Here is a 24,544-nt window from a genome sequence, read left to right as displayed (position 1 = left end):
AAGTAAAGGTTAACATAAAAATACCTTTTGTGCTGAATTTCTTTATTCACCCCAGAATTACAAAATTTTGCAAGACTGCAGTCCTATGTCATCATTTTGGCCAACTGCATTTTTTAAATATTCAATGTAGATTTGTAAAACACCTGCAATATGTAAGGGCAAATAATCAATATTTTTACTTCTCTTCTCTGCTACATATTTCAACTCTTACTGGAAGTGGTTCAAAAAACAAGATTGGATTTCTTTTGCTACTTGACAAAAGAAAATGTTCTTACTTTGTAATGTAACTGCCTTTTTTATGGCAAACTGTTCTTTATGGCAACAGTTTCCATCAGAAAGAAATGTATAAAATCATCCAGTTACACAAGTAAAAACTACAAATCCATTGAAATAGGAACCACAAAAAAAAAATTGTTGCTTGAAATTAAATCAAAACTGATAAGAAGTCACCACTGATGCTTTGTGTTAAGCATACTAAAATAATTATAGGTTCTAAATAGTTGAACTTTAAAAAAAATAACTTCTCATAAAATCCTTACAATTACAGAAATTACAAAATCATCAATTGCTTGTTTCAGATAAGGCACAAAATTAAGTGCATCTTTCCTTTAAATCTGCCATCACACATTGAGCAATTTCTTTTAAAGGCACTTCTTTTTAGCTGCAAAGTCAGCTATTAACCAGCATGACATGTTGCTTCCAGGCCTAAATTGAAAATCTCTAAACGTGTCTTTCATAGTGCTCTTGTTGAGAAAATAGAGAGAATAACAGTAATTACATTGTACAATACCGTTCTACTGTGTATCACATAGTGAATTTGTATAGTATTAATCACATCCTCCAGTCACGCCATGGCACATCCATGCCTTATTTGCATCTCTGGACAGTATCAGCTAGAGAGCAGCAGCACATGCATCTAAGAATCTACAATCAAGCTTATTCCCTACTATGTCGTTCAAGTTACTTCTTCGGCAGTATTTGTTAAATTCTTAACACATTCTTAACTTTGATCAATGTACTTATCGTGATTAACAGAGATCCAAGAAATGACTCATGTTCCTGTAGTATATCTCTACTGCCCAAAGAAGGCAACTATCTTTAAAAGATAAATTAATTAGAATGCACTACAAAAATATACAGTAACAATATGCTCATCAAAGTCATAATGAAATGACTCGTCAAAGTAGGAATACAATCATTTGACAACTTATCTACTATATGTAGTTGATGCTTATGACAGATTTTGGGTCCTAGTTCTACAAAGAGGACAATCATCCTTTTCAACACTGTACCAAGCATTACCATCAATGCAACTCCTTTCACAATACAATTCTCTACTTAATTTCATCACATACTTCACACAACTGCATGGCACATGGTTATGTACATAGTGTAATAGCTATATCACGTGCAGGTGAGCCAGCCCCTGTCAAAGGTTCACTCACTCCGGGTAACAGTATTGGACTGATTGTCTATGTCATTAACACCTTTAATTCTTCCTTGTAAAAAAATATAACACCTAAAGTTTTTTCATCAACTAGTTTTATATCAAAACTTGCTACTTCACATGCTCATACAAAAATACAAAGGAGTCATGTGTCCGTGAATTTTCATTCATTTAAAAATAAATTCACTATCATTAATTCCATCTTTAAAAGAACTAAAAAAACAAAAACAAAAGATCGATTCCCTCTTTTTCTAATCTTCTTAAAACTTACGACATAAACTAATACACTTAAATTGACACTGAATGGCTCGAGTTTTCAATCACAAACTCTTAATAACAAAAAAAAAGAAGTAACCGCAAGCTTCCTATTAACTACCAACTAGCATTGGCTTGCGTTCCAGCGTCGAGACTGAATTTTCCAACTCCTTGGCAAACTCCTTCAAGAACTCGCCATACACCATGGGTTCCATATTGCGCCCGAGGTGGTAGATCAAGAACCAGTCGCCTAAATTGCACTTCTTTGCCACCAAGTCCAGGTTTGGTCGGCCTGCCCAGCGACCACGAACCTGTAAGGAGAAAAAAAAAAAGTTATTTATAGATGTAACAATTATTCAACACAATCTGTCACAATGAAACTAATGTCAGCTACGAGAAAGGTCAATTACAAGTATGTCTGCAAGTAAAAGGTAATTGCGAGGAAAACGTTTAGCAGGTCTATATAGAAAGCTTATTTATGATGCATTTTAATTTACCAGTAACGGTACCAAACGGTATTTGTCATCGGAGGGAAAATAGATTTTAGCCAATAGTCGGTGCCCGGAGAGAAAGCTAAGCGGGCGGGCGCCGTGTCATGGACGCCTACTTTCCGTGCTTTTTTTTCCCCTATTTCAAGACCTGTACTCCATCTGCACAAGTACTTTTCTCATCTGCATTGTCACACGAATTCTTGACTAGTGACATCGCTCTTATGAACAAGAAATTTATTCGAAAATACTCAAAAATCTTAAAAACCTTTCAACGTTAAGGTGATTCAGAGGATTTGTCTCTGAAGTGAAATCCGCGTCGAGCTCATTTCTTCACGCCAGCGTCCCGACATTGTTGCAACAAGTACCCGAAAGGTTGTATCAAGTTGCATGCAACACACAGTCTTCTTCCCCTCTGAAACCACATGATAGGAGGGATAACCGCACGCCAGACGACACGCGCCCATACACGCCCCCTTCAAAAGCCACTATTCAACCAGTGACCATACGACACACTAACAAGGTTTCTCCCGGCGAGTTTCGTTTCCTTTAGACGTGGATTACTACAAGGAAACTAATTAACATTAAATTATTTTCTTAACTGTGCCGATATATGACAGATCTAGAGGCGGTTATTGTACATTCAGAACGGGAAGCCAAGTGCTGCTACGATCGCAAGGGTATCACACCAACCGGAGCAAAAAGGAAAAGTATTTGCAGTGACTGCGCAATCAACCTTACTGTTACGGATCATGAAACTCGACCACCTGTCTACAGCGAACAGTTTGCAGATCCCACGGGGAGAACAGGGTGGATGCAAACTAAACCGTAAACACCAGAAGGCAAGAGTGTTTGATAACATCCTGAAGGGGGGAGGGATAGAGTTGGTAACACTACCCGTGGGATTGCCGTCACGTGGTCACTAACGGAAAACAAATCGGACTTGTTGGCCGGCAGGGGCAGCTCTTCTGACATACAACACGGTAGAATTATCTGATATACCTGTACAAGTCCCTCCCTATGCCATGTTTGAACCACTAATTGTGTGATAACTAGTATTTAAAAAACGTCGATATATTTATCCCGAAAGTACTACTAGTTTCAAATTTACAGTGAACGTCAATCAATAGAAAATTGCGAACAGTTAATGACATTTGCAAGTAAATCACAATACAAGGGAAAGTGCCAGTCACCTGTGGTCCGCCTCGCAGTCATGGATCACCGCTGCAGTGATTGCACTGGAGAAGAGGTCATTGCCATCAGTGAAGGCTAATAAAACGGCCCGCATGGTCACTGCCCAGCACTAACGTTCACCAACCACGCCTATATCACACATCTTATCCTTTCCCAGCATTTCTGCTTCTTAATGATTGTATCCAAATATTAGCTTCCCATAAAAATAACTTCCTATCGTTATCATAATTATCGTTTCCTCCCTTGTACTAAAACTTCTCGAACGGGAGGACAGAAGGCAACAGCAAACGCCAAACCTTTGGGATTAAAACTTCACACGATAAGCAGGAGGTGAAAGTACAGTACACATCCTCCATGGGGACCTCACTTACCCAGCAAGGCTTCGTAGTCAGGTCACACTTGGAACACAATGGGGAGGAAAGGAAGGGGAGAGAGAGCGGGGGGTGGGGGGGTACTACAACTTACAAAGCTTGTTTACTCTTAACAAGAATGAAAAGACTGATAACCCAGAAGTTTTGAATTTAAAGTTCTTTGTAAAATCACAAGGAATGTTTAAATAATTCCTCATTTTACCCTGTGTAGATGTTAAGAATATAGTGGAGTGTATTAAAAAAATACCATTGCAAAATAGTGAAATTAATTCAAAGAAAATAGATTACACCATACAGTGACGCGTAACTGTAACCTTATCAACACTATCTAATACTTTCTTATAGTTGCAGATCAAGGGGATTGAGACATGACACTTCTAACATGTGGAGAAGTGTAGGTCACTCCATTATCGCATTTCTCAAGATGCGTCATTCGTTAAACTTTAATCTATTTTAAGACATCAGTTGTTTTTCCATCAACTTCTGAGACTTGAGACTTGGAATCGGAGCCACGATTTATGCAATATCACCGTAAAGGATACAAGTTTGTTCTTCATATTACTCTCGGGTCTACTACTCACTAACGTGCCTTTTGTACCCCCTCACCCTCTCCCTCCGGCCTCGCGTTTTGTTAGAACCGCTCACTAGAACAGCCACACAAGCGTGACGAATATATACGTGAAGATGTGGAAGGTCTCTCCCGCGTTGATGTCGAAGTAGTTGAAGCTAGGAATACTAAGCTTCGTAAATACACATTGCGTGTGGATATGGATGTGGACAGGCGCGAGGGAAATGGTGAGATATAGTGAGGTATAATGAGGGCGGCGACATAAAAGTAGAGAGGCGTGAGTAGTGACTGCGTGGCCCAGACCAGAGCGGAAGTGCGGATGGGCGGCGGACATAGGCTTAGGCTGCCTCAAACAATTATAAGAACGATATATACGTCGAAATTGCCTACACTAGACATGCACAATTCCGCTGTGCTTTAACCTTCCACTACTGCATACGGAAATACCATCTGACACTGCAGCATGTACAGTACTCGAGGTAGTATCTAATGAATGAACACATAATCACACTGCCTTGTCGAGCGAGAAGCCGATACGTTTTCTAAAACATGGACTACACTCCCGAACTCCTCCCTGCCACGCCAGGACACACGCCTCCGGAACCATGGTCACTTCCGGTGTCAGTTTGGCGCTGGTCGCGGTAGACATACGGAGGGGGTGGAAGAGGGGAGGGGGAGGGGGTGGAAGAGGGGAGGGGGTGGAAGAGGGGAGGGGGAGAGGGTGGAAGAGGGGAAGGGGAGGGGGTGGAAGAGGGGAAGGGGAGGGGGTGGAAGAGGGGAGGGGAAGGGGTGGAAGAGAGGAGGGGAGGGGGTGGAAGAGGGGAGGGGAAGGGGTGGAAGAGAGGAGGGGAGGGGGTGGAAGAGGGGAGGGGAAGGGGTGGAAGAGAGGAGGGGAGGGGTGGAAGAGGGGAGGGGAAGGGGTGGAAGAGAGGAGGGGAGGGGGTGGAAGAGAGGAGGGGAGGGGGTGGAAGAGAGGAGGGGAGGGGGTGGAAGAGGGGAGGGGGTGGAGGAGGGGAAGGGGAGGGGGTAAAGAGAGGGTTGCGTTTGACAGTAGAGATAATTAGAAGTTGAGATAGCATACGAGCAAAACGGAAGCTCAGTGATAGACAGCAAACGTTAAAAGTTGTAAAAAAATTAAACCAAAGCCAATGGCAAATGTGACAAGATGAATAAACATGCGAGTCCAAACAATGGATACGATTTTCTACGTTCATACAATATACATGAATGAAAATGCAGCGCGTTTCCCGTCGAGTTTGTTCGTGGCGTGACGAAGTGGTCATAAATGTCACCCTAGAGATTCGCCGCGACCTTGGCCAATTCCATCCTCCTCGGTTTCCCTGACCTTTGCTATTTACAGTAGACGGAAGGTCCCCAACTACTGCAGTTTTTAAATGGTTACCTGAATTGAAGACGAGTAAAGGCCTTGATTAAATCAACGATTAATTAAATCTGCGAGGGATGGGTTTCTGCCTTTTTTTCCCCCAAGTAAAAATCAGAACACGTTAGTAGGAACTCATTTCGGATTCGGCATTGCATAAATCGGTGTTTATCACGTCTAGCTTGACACGCGTTCAGCATTAATCTGCAAGTCAATGCAATGCAACGAAGGAGTAAATGAAAATGCAAGTTTTGATGCTGTCAGAATGAATGATGTCCCACGAAAAAAAAAACCTTAGACGGTCGCCCTTCAATTAGAGTAAGAAAAAGCAACAACAGAAACATGCTACTCTTCGTTCACAAAATGGCGCCTCAGAAGCGTAACAGACACCACCGTTCTTGTAGTACCGGATCCCCGGATTTACAGTTTGTTTATCCTCTCTCCCTTCGATAACAAGCACCCAGTCACTGTCCGACGACTAGTTCTACAAATCGCAACGCCCACGTTTCTTCCTCTACCCCGATTTCCTCCGGCCATATGCCTCCCCGTGATAAACTGCGACGTGTTTATAGGTCATAACGCGTCGTCTTCACAGGCGCGTGTATGGGCCACATAGCCTTGGGCGGGCGTCACCCTCATTTCCCTTCATCCGCACTTTCTTCCCGTTAGACGGCTCATTCACGGGTGTCTCTCGCAGGTGTGTTTCAAGCCGCCGTGGGTCTCAAACTTTTAAATTTAATGACGGATTCATTTCGACGTCCATTATCGCCTTCGCCTCAGCTGCTAATCGCAAAGACAAACACTGAAAACCATGAACGCGTTGTGGCGGGCCTTGGGTAGAGAGGAAGCCACGGGTAGAAATGTACTAGGGAAGAAGGGGTGGAGGAGGAGGGGAGACAGGAGGCAGAGGGAAAGCGGATGAGGGGACGAAGGGGATAGAAGGGAAGAAAGGGGGGGGGGAGAGAAGATGGAGGGGAGAGAATTTCCTCTTAGTGCTAACCAAGCCTTGTATTCATCGTGGATATACTCAAAACTGCGCTTCCTTCTTCTTTTCAAGGAAATGCAGTTTTCTTCTTCTCAGAGATTTCGAGCTGAGGAAAACGCAACAAATTTTCCTAGAAAAAAAAAAAAAAAAAAAACAAGACCGGACATACTATTGAGAGTTTATAATTATGTGCGTGGACGTTTACTAGAATTCTGACTCCTATTGGTATAAGTAATATATATTAAAGATTGAATTAATACATCCATATTTTGTGTGTGTGTGTAGGGGGGGGGGGGGGGGGGCGTGTGCGCGCGTCCAATCTTTATGGTATACACCATGTCTGCGTGTGGATGTACGTGTGCATGTGCGTGTAAGTATACGTGTGCGTGTGATTGCTGTGTGGCCAGTCACTCCTCTCAGCTCATCTTCAGCCCGACGAATTCAATTAAAAGGTAACATGACGTCAGCACATTTTCCGAATATTCATTTGCTTCTTGTGGAATTACTCATGGCAGCTCATGCTAGTATAAAAAAAAAAAAAAAAAAAAAAAAAAAAAAAAAAAAAAAAAACTTCTGCTACAAAGGATTTTGTGTATATCTGTGGGCGTGTATCTATCTGTGTGCAAATCTACCCCTGTGTATAACTACCTCTGTATGTGTGTGTCTATCTGCGTGTGTATCTGTGTGTACAATCTGTTCACGCGTGTGTGTCTGAGGATGTGTAACCAGCACATCTTCAGGATCGGACAGGGAGATGCACACGAACACCACCCATCACGTGCCAAGGAGTTGAGAGAGAGAGAGAAGATGCTGCATGGCGGATGATCCCATCAGTTTAAGGCAACACTTGAGATGAGAAAACTGACCTCTCGCACTCGGCCTCTCCCCCAAGATCATGCTTAACCCCCCCCCCTCTCCAACCCCATCCCCCCTCGCCGAGTGCCAAGTCCGAGGGAGAAGAGAGGCAGTGGTACAGGCTGGTAACGTGACACTCGTCTCGTCTACAGCTGCCTGCCTCCTCCCGGCCCGGCCGCGACTTGACACGGAGATGTGACAAGGCGCTCAGAGAGAGAGAGAGAGAGAGAGAGAGAGAGAGAGAGAGAGAGAGAGAGAGAGAGAGAGAGAGAGAGAGAGAGAGAGAGAGAGAGAGAGAGAGGGGGGGGGGGGGAGGGTAGGGGAGAGAGAGGGGGGGGAGGGTAGGGGAGAGAGAGAGAGAAGAGGGAGGGAGGGTAGGGGAGAGAAAGAGAGAAGAGGGAGGGAGGGTAGGGGAGAGAAAGAGAGAAGAGGGAGGGAGGGTAGGGGAGAGAAAGAGAGAAGAGGGAGGGAGGGTAGGGGAGAGAAAGAGAGAAGAGGGAGGGAGGGTAGGGGAGAGAAAGAGAGAAGAGGGAGGGAGGGTAGGGGAGAGAGAGAGAGAGAGAGAGAGAGAGAGAGAGAGAGAGAGAGAGAGAGAGAGAGAGAGAGAGAGAGAGAGAGAGAGAAGAGGGAGGGAGGGTAGGGGAGGGAGGGAGGGTAGGAGAGAGAGAGAGAGAGAGAAGAGGGAGGGAGTGTAGGGGAGAGAGAGAGAGAGAGAAGAGGGAGGGAGGGTAGGGGAGAGAGAGAGAGAGAGAAGAGGGAGGGAGGGTAGGGGGGAGAGAGAGAGAGAGAGAGAGAGAGAGAGAGAGAGAGAGAGAGAGAGAGAGAGAGAGAGAGAGAGAGAGAGAGGGTAGGGGAGATAGAGAGAGAAGAGGGAGGGAGGGTAGGGGAGAGAGAGAGAGAGAAGAGGGAGGGAGGGTAGGGGAGAGAGAGAGAGAGAGAGAGAGAGAGAAGAGAGAGAGAGAGAGAGAGAGAGAGAGAGAGAGAGAGGAGGGAGGGGGAGAGAGAGAGAGAGAGAGACGAGCGGAGGGAGGGTAGAGGGGGAGAGAGAGAGAGAGAGAGAGAAGAGGGAGGGAGGGTAGGGGGAGGGAGAGAGAGAGAGAGGAGAAGAGAGAAGAGGGAGGGAGGGTAGGGGGGGGAGGAGAGAGAGAGAGAGAGAGAGAGAGAGGAGATAGGGGGGAGAGAGAGAGAGAGAGAGAAGAGGGAGGGAGGAGGGGAGAGGAGAGAGAGAGAGAGAGAGGAAGAGGAGGGAGGGTAGGGGGGAGAGAGAGAGAGAGAGAGAGAGAGAGAGAGAGAGAGATGAGAGAGGAGAGAGAGAAGAGAGAGAGAGAAGAGAGAAGAGGGAGGGAGGGTAGGGGGGGGGGGGAGAGAGAGAGAGAGAGAGAGAGAGAGAGACGAGAGAGAGAGAGATGAGAGAGAGAGAGAGAGAGAGAGAGAGAAGAGGGAGGGAGGGTAGGGGAGAGAGAGAGAGAGAGAGCGAGAGAGAAGAGCGAGAGAGAGAGAGAGAGAGAGAGAAGAGAGGAGGGAGGGTAGGGGAGAGAGAGAGAGAGAGAGAGGAGGAGAGAGAGAGAGAGAGAGAGAGAGAGAGAGAGAGAGAGAGAGAGGGAGGGGGTAGGGGAGAAGAGAGAGAGAGAGAGAGAGAGAGAGAGAGAGAGAGGGTAGGGGGGGGGGGAGAGAGAGAGAGAGAGAGAGAGAGAGAGAGAGAGAGAGAGAGAGAGAGAGAGAGAGAGAGAGAGAGAGAGAGAAGAGGGAGGGAGGGTAGGGGGGAGGGGGGGAGAGAGAGAGAGAGAGAGAGAGAGAGAGAGAGAGAGAGAGAGAGAGAGAGAGAGAGAGAGAGAGAGAGAGAGAGAGAGAGAGAGAGAGAGAGAAGAGGGAGGGAGGGTAGGGGGGGGAGAGAGAGAGAGAGAGAGAGATGAAGATAAAGATAAAGATATATATATATAGAGAGAGATAGAGACAGACGAGGGATGGAGGGAGAAGAGAGAAAGAGAAAGAGAGGAGGGAAGGAGGGGAGACAAAGAAAGGAAAAAAAAAAAAGATAGAAAGATAGAGAGGAGAGGGGAGGAAAGAGAAAGAGAAAGGGAACGCGAGAAAGAGACAACACTGATATGGGCGTTTCCTCCGACGGGTTACGCAACAAAGCAGGCGGGAGAGGAAGCTGGGCGACGGATGCGACGCTAGAGATGCAACGGATCTGAAGCCCGAGCAAATGAAGCCGAAGCTGAACACCGAAGCAGGCAGGCTGTGAAAGGAGACGTGTCTGGGGTTCCGTGTACAAAGGGAGAAGACTTCAGCGCAATTACACAGGCGAACAAAATTGAAAGTATAGTAACATGTGTACTAAATAGAGTAACATGTACTACACTGATAAATGGAACAAAGCCGTAAGATTAAAATAATGAGTAGACTGATTTTTTTTTCTAGATAGGTTGTTTTTCATTTATGTTTATTGGAGCTGTATTTTTTTTTTTTTTTTTTTTTTTTTTTTAACAAAAAGGACATCAAACTCCTCATACCATGGGGTCATTTCCTTAACCCCTTGCCGACGGGTACGACGGGTAGACACGTGCTATGCCCACTGTTAGTACTTGTTTGATTGTTTTTACACATAGATGGCTATACTTGTACTAAGTCACCAATGAGCCAGTTAGGAGTACTGCCCGTCTCGCCCGTTCACCCTTTTCTTTGATTTACGAAATATTTTACATTATCTTATTTTGCTGTTACTAATATTGAAAAACATTATAATAATTATAATGTTTATAATAAAAATAACACCATCGATATCCATAGCACTAGTAAAAAACACGTTTTTCCCGCCAATTCAAATCACGTATGGTCACAAGGTCTACTAATTGACTCCTTTGTGGCTAAGCACTAGCAGAGCCATCTATGAGCAGACATTTCACACAAAATACAGAAAATGGGCACAGCATTTTCCCCATTTTTTGTTCATTTTCCCCGACGGCATTGGGTTAAGGGTATTTTTCAATCATCACTATGTCTGTCAGGATCAATTTAAATTCCACAAACATGTCATGAAGGGAAAAAAAAGAGGTATGAAGGCAAAATTTAGAAAAGGAAATGAGATGAAAAGCGGAAACCACAAATACTCGTATGTTGATTATAATTACAGAATTCCTCCTTCGTGTCCGTGGGTGTCATGATCTTGAACTGACCAAAATATCTTGAACAAAAATCACGGATGCCTTCTCGACTCTGTGACATAAGCGCTAGTATATTCATCTCCCTTGGTTGCTTGAGCTAAATAAGGTGGTAGAGCGTAAAAAGAGAAGTAATTGAATACTGTGTTTATCTCTTTATTTCTTCGTAGTGCGCGAGAGATGTGACAGCCGAGGGAACAAGGCAGCCACTCACAGCCCTCGCTCGCATAATCCCCATCGTGACGTCACAGCCCTCGGCCAATCACACAGCGTCCATCCTCTCGTTTTCATTTTTTTTTTTTCTGTCTCTCTCCTCTTTATCCTCTTCTGTTATCCTACGGGTCAGAACGGCCGATCTTCGCGCTTCGAATCCACACTTTAACGAGAGATTTGGACTGAACTACAAACACAGAAGGAAAATCCCTGTCTGGCGAGGTTGAGTGTCGCGTAAACAACCAAACGCGCGCGAGGTTTGACATTACTACAACGAGCTCAATCAGACGACCAATTCTAAGTGGAGCAGTGGTTGGCGCCGCCCAACAGATGCCCGCATACCCTGCCACTACCACTGTAATCGGCTATCATTAACCACATCCACCGCGACTTAGCACCGAGGCCTACCAGAAAGCCTAGCAAAGATGAATCTATTTCTGGTGAATCCAAAACCGCGATGGAGAGACCCAACCTTTTGCTGCGTGACGATCCCCCCTTAAATCCAGCCTCCCCAACAACAACGGAAAATTCTGCCCCATTTTCTTAAAAGAGGCGATGTCTTATCCTAAAACCTAAATTTTGGAATCCCTTCTCATCCTTATCCAATTCCCAGACGTCGATCCGCCTTGGATAACACCGTGGGCTTTCTCCGAGCGCGATAAGTCGGTCTAGTCAGCTTACCCCAATGCCGTCTTGGCCTTGGGATGCCCTGTCCTCGAGGACGAATGGGGGTGGGGCGGGGTATGGGTTAGGGAAGTCGGGAGGGGTGGGGTAAGGGGTAGGGAAGTCGATAGGGGTGGGGTAAGGGGTAGGGAAGTTGGGAGGGGTGGGATAAGGGGTAGGGAAGTCGGGAGGGGCGGGGTCATGAGTGTGTGGGGGTGAGGTTGGGGATTGGAGTTGTGGATGTGGATTCTGGTCGGAACAACGGGATACAGGCGTTTGAGACGGGGTTAAGAATGGAGATATGGGTCGAGTCGTGGTAGACGAGAATGTTTAGCTGCCGTGATCACGGTGAACTCGCGGAGTTCAGAGGAGTGCTTTGGATCCGCCCCCTCCTCCCTCGGCCTCTCCCTCCCCAAGCCGCTTTCTTTGATCAGGTGTAGAGCTTGTGTTTTGTCTTGTTTGTTTGTACGTTACACTGAAGGCAAGCAATTGTAAGTTGAAGACCCGAAGCACAGTTGCCTTTTACCGGAGTGTTTGCTTGGGCCGAGTGAGTATCCAATAGCTCAGGGTATTAATTCACCTGCTCATGTCACCCGCTGCCGTTTGTACGGCGAATGACGCAATCGAGTGACGCAAATCTGCTTCCTTCCTCGTCTCGTGCCATGTCTAATTTTATGCCGACTGGTGTAACAGGTTCCTCGCTATTGTGGTCACGGGCTTGGAATCTTTCGCGTCTGGCCACACGGCCGTCCGCGTGCCGTGCGGTTGTTGCTGTCTTTTTAATTAAAACGGGAGCTTAAATAATGGGTAATTGCAATTCGCAGTTTGCTTATCCCCGTTTTGGTAACTGCAGAACCTCCGCGCAAAGGCTGCAGTGCCATGAGTCATGCGGCGCAGAGAACTGTGTTGTTACTGTGTCGAGCGAGGGCCAGAACAGCATGTGCGAGCCCCGTGGTCCTCCCGCTGCGGTTGGGGAGTCTGGCCGACCCCTCTCGCACAAAGGGAGCTGCATTTTACTTTCCCTCGCCTTCACCCCGGCCGCGACCGGGTCAGGCACCCTCGCTGCCCTGCCGCCCGCCGCCATTTATCAGCCTAACTGTCAACCCTCCTTCGAAGACAGCAGCTTCTCCAGAACTCGGACGAACAACGGGGAACGAATAAACAATTCTCAAAATAACCCCCGCAAAAAATATAATAATAACAACAACAATAACAACAATAATAATAAATAACAATCCAATTCAAGTGTTATTTCGACCGTAAACGCTCTATGCTGGTGCCAAGGGGATCCCCGCCAAAGGGTGACGCAAAGGAGGCAAGGTCTGGCGAGTAGTAATGCATCAACCAGGCCCCGTTTGTGCGCCGTCGGGGTGACATTCACCCAGTCCGCGACTCACACCGACGGCTGGTCACGAGGTACGACCAAGAGATTGCCTCTTGCTACGATATGATGTGAATATATTAATAGAAAGTACGTGACGATTTTTTTTTCAAACCTTCCTTTCAGAGAAGGATATAATAAGGATGAATGAGTTTAATGGCAGTCTAGGTTAATTTCAACGGCATGGAAGAAAGAAATAGCTTCAAAATAATAACTAAGGCATGAAGGCAACCCCAGCTTTAATGAATAGGCCTAGGAATGTCCCCAAACACCCCGTCCCTCCTCCACTCCCCATTTATAAAAAAAAAGGGTCCTCACTAAAGATCCATTCGAGAGGTCATAAAACTGCTTGGAAAGTAATGCCCTTTTCGAACGGATTCGAATAAATCTCGCTTTCCCCTCCCTAAACACAAATAACACTCCCTATTCGCACAGACAAAATTACAAACAAACAAACACGAGACTAACAGGACGAGGCAAACCGAGCCAAACAAGGAAAGCAAATGAGGCACCAATCTGGTCTGGCCGACATTCAGGCACGCAAATCAGCGTCAACAAAAGCATCAGAGACGAGAGAGGTCAAACACAAATAAATGAATAAATAAATAAAAATTAAACGAGTAATTTTTAAAACAAAAAAAAGGGAAAAGGGGAATGAAGAAAACCAAAATGCATTTATAGCGTCCCTCCTAATCATGATTATCCTTCCCCCTCTCCCTCTCCCCCTCCCTCACCCCCACACACCTCCGTCAACAGACTAATAATCATCCTAAAAGCACAGCTACTTTGTACATATTCCCCTTACTTCATCTTCCAATATTTTTAACCTCTCCTATGCTCTTACCTATCCTTACCTATACTACCCTGAAAAAAGTATATACACCGAGATTCGATTAGACTCCCCAAGAGCAGATCGAATCCCACGCGAAAAAAAGAGCATCATAACAAATTTTAAACAAATATAAAGCATCTAAAGAGTCCACAAGAACAGATCGAATCCCACAAAACAAAAGAGCATCATAAAGGTTCGGGTAAAACGAAGCACCAGGTTTGATCAGTCAGACTAGTCCTCTTATCTTCATTTGGTTTATATTTTATCGATTCACTTATTTACTGATGTAATATTACAATTTTTTTCTGCTTATATTACTAATTATGATGATCGACCATTGGCATCTGATAGACAAGACGCTATTCATAATAATATATATATTATATATATAATAAAGCGTATACGATAAAATACAGAATGATGGAGAATGGCTGAACAATTAAATACACCACAGAAGCTAAACATACAATTATTTGCACAACGTTTTATTACCCAAAATTATTGACAGATACAAACAGGAGCGTCATTAACGAGTGTCTAGTGGGCCACACCAGTTTACAACGTAGAAGCATAATTTCTCCATTTCGGGAGGCTACATAAATAATAATTTCGCATTAAATTATTAAGTAAATATCACAGACCGATTTCGATAATTTCGGGGTGATTTGCTGCCAGAATGGGTTACATATCCTGCCGCGAATCCTATATCCAGGCCTCCCCCCGCCCTTACCACCCCCCCAAAAAAAAAAAAAAATATATATATATATGTATATATATATAATTCATAATGCCTTTTCACCCACACAACTCTACTTTTCCTCCCCTTCCGCGCCATGATCCAACCCACCTACCAACTCACAGCTCTCTTTAAAAAAACTTAGCCACAAGGCCTCCTCACTCAACTCAAGATCCCTCTCCTCCTCCTCCTCCTCCTCCTCCTCCTCCTCCTCCTCCTCCTCCTCCTCCTCCTCCTCCTCCTCCTCCTCCTCCTCCTCCTCCTCCTCCTCCTCCTCCTCCTCCTCCCTCCATCGTTTCGCGTTCCTCTCTCCCTCCTCCCACCCCTTCCCCCCTCCATCCCTCCCACCCCTTCCCCCCCCTCCCTCCTTCCCGCCCCTTTCCCCCCTTCTTCTCCCCTCCCGCCCCTTTCCCACCTCTCCCCTACCCCCACCCCCTTCCAACACTCACCTGAAGGAGCTTGAAGCGAACGTCGGAGGAGAAGATGATGAGCACGCGGTAGACGAGCCACAGCGCGGTGATGGCCGTCAGACACACGAGCCAGAACCAGATGAAAATGTAGATCTTCTCGTTGATGATGTTCACCGCCAGCACGCACATCGTGTCGTGGGTTTCGATGGTGCCTGACGATCCGAACTTCCTGTGGGGCGGAGAGAAGAGAGAGAGGCGTGTGAGGGACAAACTGCATGGCGATTGAATGTTTCATAAGGCATGGTAGGCCGCATGATCACTTTGCATGGGAACCTTGTATTCAAAATGCATGGCTACGGCATAAGGAACTGCATGGTAACTTCCTAGTCGAATCTATGGCAACTGCATAAGGAACTGCATGGTAACTTCCTATTCAAAGTATGGCAACCTCATAAGGCACTACAGAGTAACTTCAAATGCATGGCAACCGCACAATTAACTGCATGGTCAACGACATGGCATGCGGATAGGACTTCTTGCTGCTGCCAGGACCAAGGGCGTGGAAACAAGGGAGCAGGAACGAAGGCGAGGAAGGGGGAAAAGTGCCCAATACTGGTAAAGAAAGGAGAAATATAAAGTTCTAGAGAGAGGAAGTTTAAAAGAAATCACAGATACGATAGAAGGGAGAGGGGGAGAGAGAGAAAAAAGAGTTAAAATAACGAGAAGAAATACTAAGGAACCGTAAAGACGAGAAAGACGAGATAAAAGAAGGATCAAAGTAGGGTAGGGGAGGACTAAAATAAATAAAAAGGCGAAGCAAAGCCAAAGAACCAAAAGTAGGAAAAACAAACAAACAAACAAAACACACACACACAAAAGAGAAAGAGAGAGAGAAAAGAGATCATTAAAGGGAGAGGCGGAGACCTCACAACACCCCCAACCCCACCCCCCCTCCCGCACCACACTTTCGTCTGGGGTCACTGGATCGGGTAATGATCAGGGCAACAAAATAGTGGGAGAGAGAAGATGCAAAAGACGGCGGGGTGGAACGGATGCTGCGGAGGGGGGAGGGGGAGGGGGAGGGGGAGGGGGAGGGGGAGGGGAGGGGAGGGGAAGGGGAAAGGAAGAAGGGGGAATGGGGAATTGTGGAGGGGGAATGGGGGAGGGGAAGGGTGGTGGAGGGGAATGTGGGAAGGGGTAGGGGAAGGGTGGAGGAATTGGGAGAGGGAAGGGGTGGGGGAGTGGAGGGAAGATAGATCCTAACACAGGGATGAAGATGCTTAACAGAAGAAAAAAAAAATTGCGACAGGCTTTACTCGACTAGTGGGAAACTGATTTACCTAATGGCGGTGGAACTGGATGGATGGAATGGGGAATTGTGGAGGGGGAATGGGGGAGGGGAAGGGTGGTGGAGGGGAATGTGGGAAGGGGTAGGGGAAGGGTGGAGGAATTGGGAGAGGGAAGGGGTGGGGGAGTGGAGGGAAGATAGATCCTAACACAGGGATGAAGATGCTTAACAGAAGAAAAAAAAAATTGCGACAGGCTTTACTCGACTAGTGGGAAACTGATTTACCTAATGGCGGTGGAACTGGATGGATGGATGGACGGATTAAAGAAGAGATTAAAGAGGGTAAATTAATATAAGTCAATTGAATCTCTCTCCACTAGCAAGTCGGGCGCTTTCTCTCGGTCTCTCTCCCCCTCTAGCACCCCCCCCCTCTCCCCCTCTCTCTCTCTCTCTCTCTCTCTCTCTCTCTCTCTCTCTCTCTCTCTCTCTCTCTCTCTCTCTCTCTCTCTCTCTCTCTCTCTCTCTCTCATAAATTTTCTCTTCGACACAAACAAATGCCATCGACACGCCATGAAAACAAAAGCCCACCTTGCAATGGGATACGACTCCGCCATGCGCTCAATGCACCAACATACAGTCATTCATTTTGTTGCAGCAGAAGGCAATTACCTATGTGCGACCGAGGGGCACCCGCGCGTGAGCAGCCTTACTTATATACTTAAGTCATTTCCTACTCACATACACTCCGCCTTCTATAGGATCAAGCAAAATACCGATAGTTACGGGAACAAACAAACATAAAAAGAGGCTTGTTAAACTGATATACCAACGCCGACAAACAAAAATATACAAATAAATAGTCTTCTAATACAGGTACTGTAGCAAAAACAAACTCTCGCACACATATACTACGATGTACGCACGCACGCACGCACACACACACACACACCCACGAGTGGCGTGTTTCGCGTTCAGCAAGCACGTGCCTGGGCGTTCACTAGATTTTTAGGTTAAGAAAAATAAAGAGCCTTAAAGTATATAATAAATAAATAAGATGGATAATAGTCGTAAAAAAAAAAACACTGCAAGAGTGAGCTCAACATGACACGTAATTTTATAATGCGGCGGGCGGTCTCTCTCTCTGAGCTTCCTTAAATGCACTCCCTCCTCCTCCTCCTCCTCCTCCTCCTCCTCCTCCTCCTCCTCACACTTGATTGCAGAAAGTGGGAGGAAAACAAATTTGAGGGGGGAAGGGGAGGAGGAAGAAGAGAAGAGGAGGAGGGGGTGGGGAGGAAGGAGGAGGAGGAGGGGGTGGGGAGGGAAGGAGGAGGAGGAGGAGGAGGAGGAGGGGGTGGGGAGGGAAGGAGGAGGAGGAGGAGGAGGAGGAGGGGGTGGGGAGGGAAGGAGGAGGAGGAGGAGGAGGAGGAGGGGGTGGGGAGGGAAGGAGGAGGAGGAGGAGGAGGAGGAGGAGGGGGTGGGGAAGGAGGAGGAGGAGGAGGAGGAGGAGGAGGGGGTGGGGAAGGAAGGAGGAGGAGGAGGAGGAGGAGGGGGTGGGGAGGGAAGGAGGAGGAGGAGGAGGAGGAGGGGGTGGGGAGGGAAGGAGGAGGAGGAGGAGGAGGAGGGGGTGGGGAGGGAAGGAGGAGGAGGAGGAGGAGGAGGAGGGGGTGGGGAGGGAAGGAGGAGGAGGAGGAGGAGGAGGAGGAGGAGGAGGAGGAGGGGGTGGGGAGGGAAGGAGGAGGAGGAGGAGGAGGAGGAGGAGGAGGAGGAGGGGGTGGGGAGGGAAGGAGGAGGAGGAGGAGGAGGGGGTGGGGAGGGAAGGAGGAGGAGGAGGAGGGGGTGGGGAGGGAAGGAAGAGGAGGAGGAGGGGGTGGGGAGGGAAGGAAGAGGAGGAGGAGGGGGTGGGGAGGGAAGGAAGAGGAGGAGGGGGTGGGGAGGGAAGGAAGAGGAGGAGGACGGGGTGGGAAGGGAAGGAAGAGGAGGAGGAGGAGGGGGTGGGAAGGGAAGGAGGAGGAGGAGGAGGAGGGGGTGGGGAGGGAAGGAGGAGTAGGAGGAGGGGGTGGGGAGGGAAGGAGGAGTAGGAGGAGGGGGGTGGGGAGGGAAGGAGTAGGAGGAGGATATGGGGAGGAAAGAGGAGGAAGAGGAGGAGGAAGAGAAGAAGGAGGAGGAGAAAGAGGAGGCGGGGTAGAAGGTAGGGAGATAAGTGGCAGAGGATGCTACACTGGTGGAAGGGGAAGGGGAGGAAGGAGGATCAGGCAGGGACGAGAAGATCGAGGAGGATTAAGAGGCAGAAAAGAGAAGACTCAGGAAGAGGAGACCAGCCAGAGGAAAAAAAAAAGGAAAACGTACAAAAACACGAACAAGGAAAAAAAAAGGAAAACGTACAAAAAACACGAACAAGGAAAAAAAAGGAAAACGTACAAAAACACGAACAAGGAAAAAAAAAAGGAAAACGTACAAAAAACACGAACAAGGAAAAAAAAGGAAAACGTACAAAAAACACAAACAAGGGGAAAAAAAAGGAAAACGTACAAAAAACACGAACAAGGAAGAAAAAGGAAAACGTACAAAAAACACGAACAAGGAAAACAAAAAACATTCAGAAAAACAAACAAACAGTAGACGAGGAATAAATAGGAGGGAGAATGGGGAAATCAAATAAATACAAGTAGGTGCGACGAAGCAGGAGGCGAGTCTAGGAGGGGCAATGGAGAGGTGGAGATGATGATATTGCAAAATGCGATAGAGCAAGAGAAAAGGACAGTGACAAAGGAAGGGCGAAAACAGGTGGTGTCGTGGGGGCCGGGGGGGGGGGGGGGAGAAGAGGAAGATACGATGGAGGAGTAGGAGGAGGAAAGGTACGACTAGGAGGAGGGAGGAGAGGTAGGAGGTGGAGGTGGAGGAGGAGGGAGGAGAGGTAGGAGGTGGAGGAGGAGGGAGGAGAGGTAGGAGGAGGAGGAGGAGGGAAGAGAGGTAGGAGGAGGAGGAGGAGGGAAGAGAGGTAGGAGGAGGAAGAGGAAGGTGGAGAGGTAGGAGGTGGAGGAGGAGGGAGGAGAAGTAGGAGGAGGAGGAATAGGAGGGAGGAATAGAAGGTGGAGGAGGAGGAGGAGGAGGAGGAATAGGAGGGAGGAATAGAAGGTGGAGGAGGAGGAGGAGGAGGAGGAGGAATAGGAGGGAGGAATAGAAGGGAGGAGGAGGAGGAGGAGGAGGAATAGGAGGGAAGAATAGAAGGGAGGAGGAGGAGGAGGAGGAGGAATAGGAGGAATAGGAGGAATAGTAGGGAGGAGAGGTAGGAGTAGTAGGAAGGAGGAGGAGGAGAGGTGGGAAGAGAGGGAGAGATCAGAAGTTAACGAAGGGAGAAGAAAAAGAAGAGGAGGGAGGGGGATAGAGGATAGAGGAGGGAAATAGGAGGAAGTGGAGAATGGGGGTGAAGGTAGAAGGAGGCTGGAAAGTAAGAAAGTGGAGTGGCGGAGGGGGGGGGGGGGGGAAGAGAAGAGTGGGCGTGGCAAAACCGCACACAATGGGGGTGGAGTCTCCAGGGGCTTGGAATGGAAGGGGATGAGGGAGGGGGAGGGAGGGAGGGAGAGATTGAGGGGGAGAGAGAGAGAGAGAGAGAGAGAGAGAAAACGAGAGAGAGAAAACGAGAGAGAGAGAGCGAGAGAGAAAACGAGAGAGCGAGAGAGAAAACGAGAGAGCGAGAGAGAAAACGAGAGAGAGAGAGAGAAAACGAGAGAGAGAGAGAGAAAACGAGAGAGAGAGAAAACGAGAGAGAGAAAACGAGAGAGAGAGAGAAAACGAGAGAGAGAGAGAAAACGAGAGAGAGAGAAAACGAGAGAGAGAGAAAACGAGAGAGAGAGAGAAAACGAGAGAGAGAGAGAAAACGAGAGAGAGAGAGAAAACGAGAGAGAGAGAGAAAACGAGAGAGAGAGAGAAAACGAGAGAGAGAGAGGAAAACGAGAGAGAGAGAGAGAAAACGAGAGAGAGAGAGAGAAAACGAGAGAGAGAGAGAGAAAACGAGAGAGAGAGAGAGAAAACGAGAGAGAGAGAGAGAAAACGAGAGAGAGAGAGAGAAAACGAGAGAGAGAGAGAGAAAACGAGAGAGAGAGAGAAAACGAGAGAGAGAGAGAGAAAACGAGAGAGAGAGAGAAAACGAGAGAGAGAGAGAAAACGAGAGAGAGAGAGAAAACGAGAGAGAGAGAGAAAACGAGAGAGAGAGAGAAAACGAGAGAGAGAGAGAGAAAACGAGAGAGAGAGAGAGAAAACGAGAGAGAGAGAGAGAAAACGAGAGAGAGAGAGAGAAACGAGAGAGAGAGAGAGAAAACGAGAGAGAGAGAGAGAAAACGAGAGAGAGAGAGAGAAAACGAGAGAGAGAGAGAGAAAACGAGGGAGAGAGAGAGAGAAAACGAGGGAGAGAGAGAGAGAAAACGAGGGAGAGAGAGAGAGAAAACGAGGGAGAGAGAGAGAAAACGAGAGGGAGAGAGAGAAAACGAGAGAGAGAGAGAGAGAAAACGAGAGAGAGAGAGAGAGAAAACGAGAGAGAGAGAGAGAGAAAACGAGAGAGAGAGAGAGAGAAAACGAGAGAGAGAGAGAAAACGAGAGAGAGAGAGAAAACGAGAGAGAGAGAGAGAAAACGAGAGAGAGAGAGAGAAAACGAGAGAGAGAGAGAGAAAACGAGAGAGAGAGAGAGAAAACGAGAGAGAGAGAGAAAACGAGAGAGAGAAAACGAGAGAGAGAAAACGAGAGAGAGAGAGAGAAAACGAGAGAGAGAGAGAGAAAACGAGAGAGAGAGAGAAAACGAGAGAGAGAGAGAAAACGAGAGAGAGAGAGAGAAAACGAGAGAGAGAGAGAGAAAACGAGAGAGAGAGAGAGAGAAAACAGACAGACATGGATGAAGCTAGAAGTACCTACAGCAAGGACAGACAAGGACAGACAAGGCAGACAGACAGACAGACAGCGGCCGAGGGAGCGGCCCCAAGGAGACGGGAAGCGAGCAACGTTTCCCAAAAGAGGAAAGGACAAGCAGGTTCCCAACGTCGCCGGACTACCAAGAGTGCGAACAATGTCCAAACTTGGAAGGCGGGCGACCACGGCTGCTGCTGCTGCTTCCTCCTCGTCCTTTTAATCCTCCCTTTCCTATTCCTTCTCCTTTCCTTCCTCCTCGTCTTTTTTTATTTTCTTCTTCTCTTCCATGTCGTCCTCCTCCTCCTGCCTTCCCCATCCTCCCTATCCCTCTCCTTCTACCTCTCCCGCCCAAACCCCCCCCTTCCTCCTCCTCCCCCTTCCTCCTCCTCCTCCTCCTCCTCCTCCTCCTCCTCCTCCTCCTCCTCCTCCTCCTCCTCCTCCTCCTCCTCCTCCTCCTCCGCCACAGATCAGAGGCATCATTATCTCTCGTGGGTTCTTCTCGGCGCTCGGACTAACTCCTATCTTCTTCAAGTTCCTACTCGTATTACGTATTATTTTCGCCGTAATTCTAAACCGTTGTTTACGTTAAGAGAGATTCGTTGATAAAAAAAAAAAAAAAAAAAAAAAATGGGTTTCTGATATCCACGTTATCTACACTACGTAAAAAAAACAATAACCCTAATTCCTAAATCTAAATACAGATTCTCCTATTTTGTTACGTTCAAATCTAAAATAATCTGCTGCAAGTCTGCGAAGTCTTTCCACCTATACAATAATAGTTATGGTGAACTTTGAACCAGTTTACCAGCGTGTAAAAGCTACTCTCCTTATGCATTACCTGATCATCTTTATACTATTTCCAGTAACTTATAAATAAGAAACTAACGTCTATCTTGACTTCATGGTATGAAAGTTCAAATAAAACTTGACGCCCGAAGGAACAAAACTTAAATTAAAAGATCACTCGTTACCAATGTCGACGCTTTTTTCTTCCAAGAACAAACATCGTATTATTGTATAAAAGGCCACTACTTTTATAAAATAAAGAAAATACCGAAACAATGAAATGTCACTGCATTTCCCCCGACGACAGAGAGAGCTTAAAAAAAGAAACCTCAATTCGGCCCGAGATTCGTGATGCCATTGTAAACAGACGCACGGTCGATCGCTCTCAGTCAACCGCGTTTCTCCGCCATGAACGCTGGACGATCTTCTCTGCTCCACGCGAACGCTCGACTCCACGGATCCACGACGCCCGACAGCTCGTTTGGCGATCGTTTTTAATCGTATACGACTATCATACATTATTTAAAGCTATTTTATACATATATCACTTGCCATTTTTTTTACATACATAGCTTCACAAAACTGGGTGTATGACGGGCGAGAGAGGGAGAGATTATCGGAGGGTGAAGAGAAGGAAGAGAGGAGGAGAAAGGGGGTAGGGGGAGAAGGTGAGGGAGGGTGAAGAGAAGGAAATAAGGGAGGAGGAGAAGGGGGATAGGGGAAGAAGGTGAGGGAAGGAGAGAAAGAGAAAGAAAAATAATACAGACAGAGAGAGAGAAGAGAGTGAGAATGAGGGAAAAAGAAAAAAAAAAACGCGCTAACTTCAAAGAGGACAACGCAGTCGAAAGAAATGACACCTACTCGTCTCATGAGATAATTGCGGTCGTAAAAGCGGATGGAATCACCTTATTGTGACGCTAATTGTCGTATCACATTTCCCTGTGCATGTATTTTCCTCCCCCCTCCCCTTCCCCCCTCCCCTTCCCCTCTCCCCTCTCCCTCCCCTACCCAACGTCATGGGAGCCGGGGAGTGGAGTAGAGGGGGAGGAAGTGGAGGGTAAGGGGGAGGAAGAGGGAGTGGAGGGTAAGGGGGAGGAAGAGGGAGTGGAGGGTAAGGGGGAGGAAGAGGGAGTGGAGGGTAAGGGGGAGGAAGAGGGAGTGGAGGGTAAGGGGGCGTGCGCGGAGAAAAGTGAAAGTAATGCCACTCTTAGAGAGACGGTGACAATTGTAGAAGTGCTTAAAAAAAAAAAAAAAAACGCATATAAACCGTGTGAAGATAGTAGACTTAAAAAAAAAAAAAAAAAAGTAAGATAAAAAATAAAAAAATAAAAACACACGAGACGGAAAACAACGAAATCAAAACCCAAGCCGCCCGGGTACTGCACATTCTCCGGACATGAAACCATTCCTGTCATTACCGTCATTGTGTCATGTCGTTCGTACACAAACCACGCCAATTTACAACGTTCCAGTCGTGACGTAAGTTCTATGAAATACGGCTGACGAGGACAATGGCTTGGTGCAGGTACTACTAACTGGCCTAGGGCGAGGGAGGAACTTTCGGTCTTAGGGGCTGCATGCACGGACGGCACCGACATTCTTGTGCTACCTTTAATACTACTCATAACAGTAGTAGTAGTGGAAGTAGTAGTAGTAGTAGTGGAAGTAGTGGTAGTGGAAGTAGTGGTAGTGGAAGTAGTGGTAGTGGTGGTGGTAGTAGTAGTAGTAGTAGTAGTAGTAGTAGTAGTAGTAGTAGTAGTAGTAGTAGTAGTAGTAGTAGTAGTAGTAGTAGTAGTAGTAGTAGGTGATAAAAATAATGATGTAAATAATACAGACAATAAAAAATAATAATCAATAATGATAAAAAAAATAACAGTAGTAGTTGTAGTAGTAGTAGTAGTAGTAGTAGTAATAATAACTGACAATAATAATAAAACAAATAATAAGTAACAACCGACAGCAACAACCATGCAACAAATCCAAACAACGCTCATTCTGACGCCCTTCACAAAACAGCACCGAACCAGCCTCGGCGGCGACGACGACCATCAATCACCCAACCATACGAATCCCATCGGCTCTACCAGCGTCCCACACCCTCGCCGCATACACCGCCAGGGAAATGTACACGTGAGAGTCAGCCACCACGAAAATAGACCGTCGATTCTTCTACGGGAGGAGGAGGAGGAGGAGGAGGAGGAGGAGGAGGAGGAGGAGGAGGAGGAGGAGGAGGAGGAGGAGGAGGAGGAAGGAGGAGAGGAGGAAGAGAAGAGGAGGAAGATGAGAGGAGGAAGAGAAGAGGAGGAAGATGAGAAGAGGAGGAAGGAAGGAAGGAAGGAAGGAAGGAAGGAAGGAAGGACGAGGAGGAGGGAGGAGGACGCAACACGAGACGAGGGTGAAGGGTGAAAGCTGGAAATAGGGGGAGGGACGTAGAGGTGTGGTAAGGGTGAAGGGTGACGCAGCACTTGGGAGGGAGGGAGGGGGGAGGGGGGGAGTAGAAAAAGGGGCGAAGGTAGGGAGGGGGTGGCGTAAGTGAAAATAAATGTGTAAAGAAGTGTGACTAGTGTGAAGGGTGAATGTATGTGCGCGTGTTTGTGTGTGTGAATGAAAACGAAAAAAAAAGGGGGGGGG

General features: G+C 47.1%; 1 protein-coding gene across 1 annotated transcript in view; it reads right to left on the bottom strand.

Annotated features, from left to right (window-relative positions):
• Window positions 1-25: 25 nt before the first annotated feature.
• LOC125028328 (innexin inx2-like) overlaps window positions 26-24,544 on the bottom strand; it is a 38,083-nt gene continuing 13,564 nt past the window's right edge. The window contains exons 3-4 of the mRNA XM_047617807.1: window positions 14,980-15,169; window positions 26-2,013 (exon numbers count right to left, since the gene is read on the bottom strand). Coding sequence (XP_047473763.1) covers window positions 1,816-2,013; window positions 14,980-15,169 — 388 coding nt within the window. The 3' untranslated portion in view covers window positions 26-1,815. The remainder of the gene's footprint in view (window positions 2,014-14,979; window positions 15,170-24,544) is intronic.

Source organism: Penaeus chinensis, chromosome 8 (assembly GCF_019202785.1).
Source record: "Penaeus chinensis breed Huanghai No. 1 chromosome 8, ASM1920278v2, whole genome shotgun sequence".
Taxonomy (NCBI): Eukaryota; Metazoa; Arthropoda; class Malacostraca; order Decapoda; family Penaeidae; genus Penaeus; species Penaeus chinensis.
This window is presented reverse-complemented; position numbering and strand designations above follow the sequence as displayed.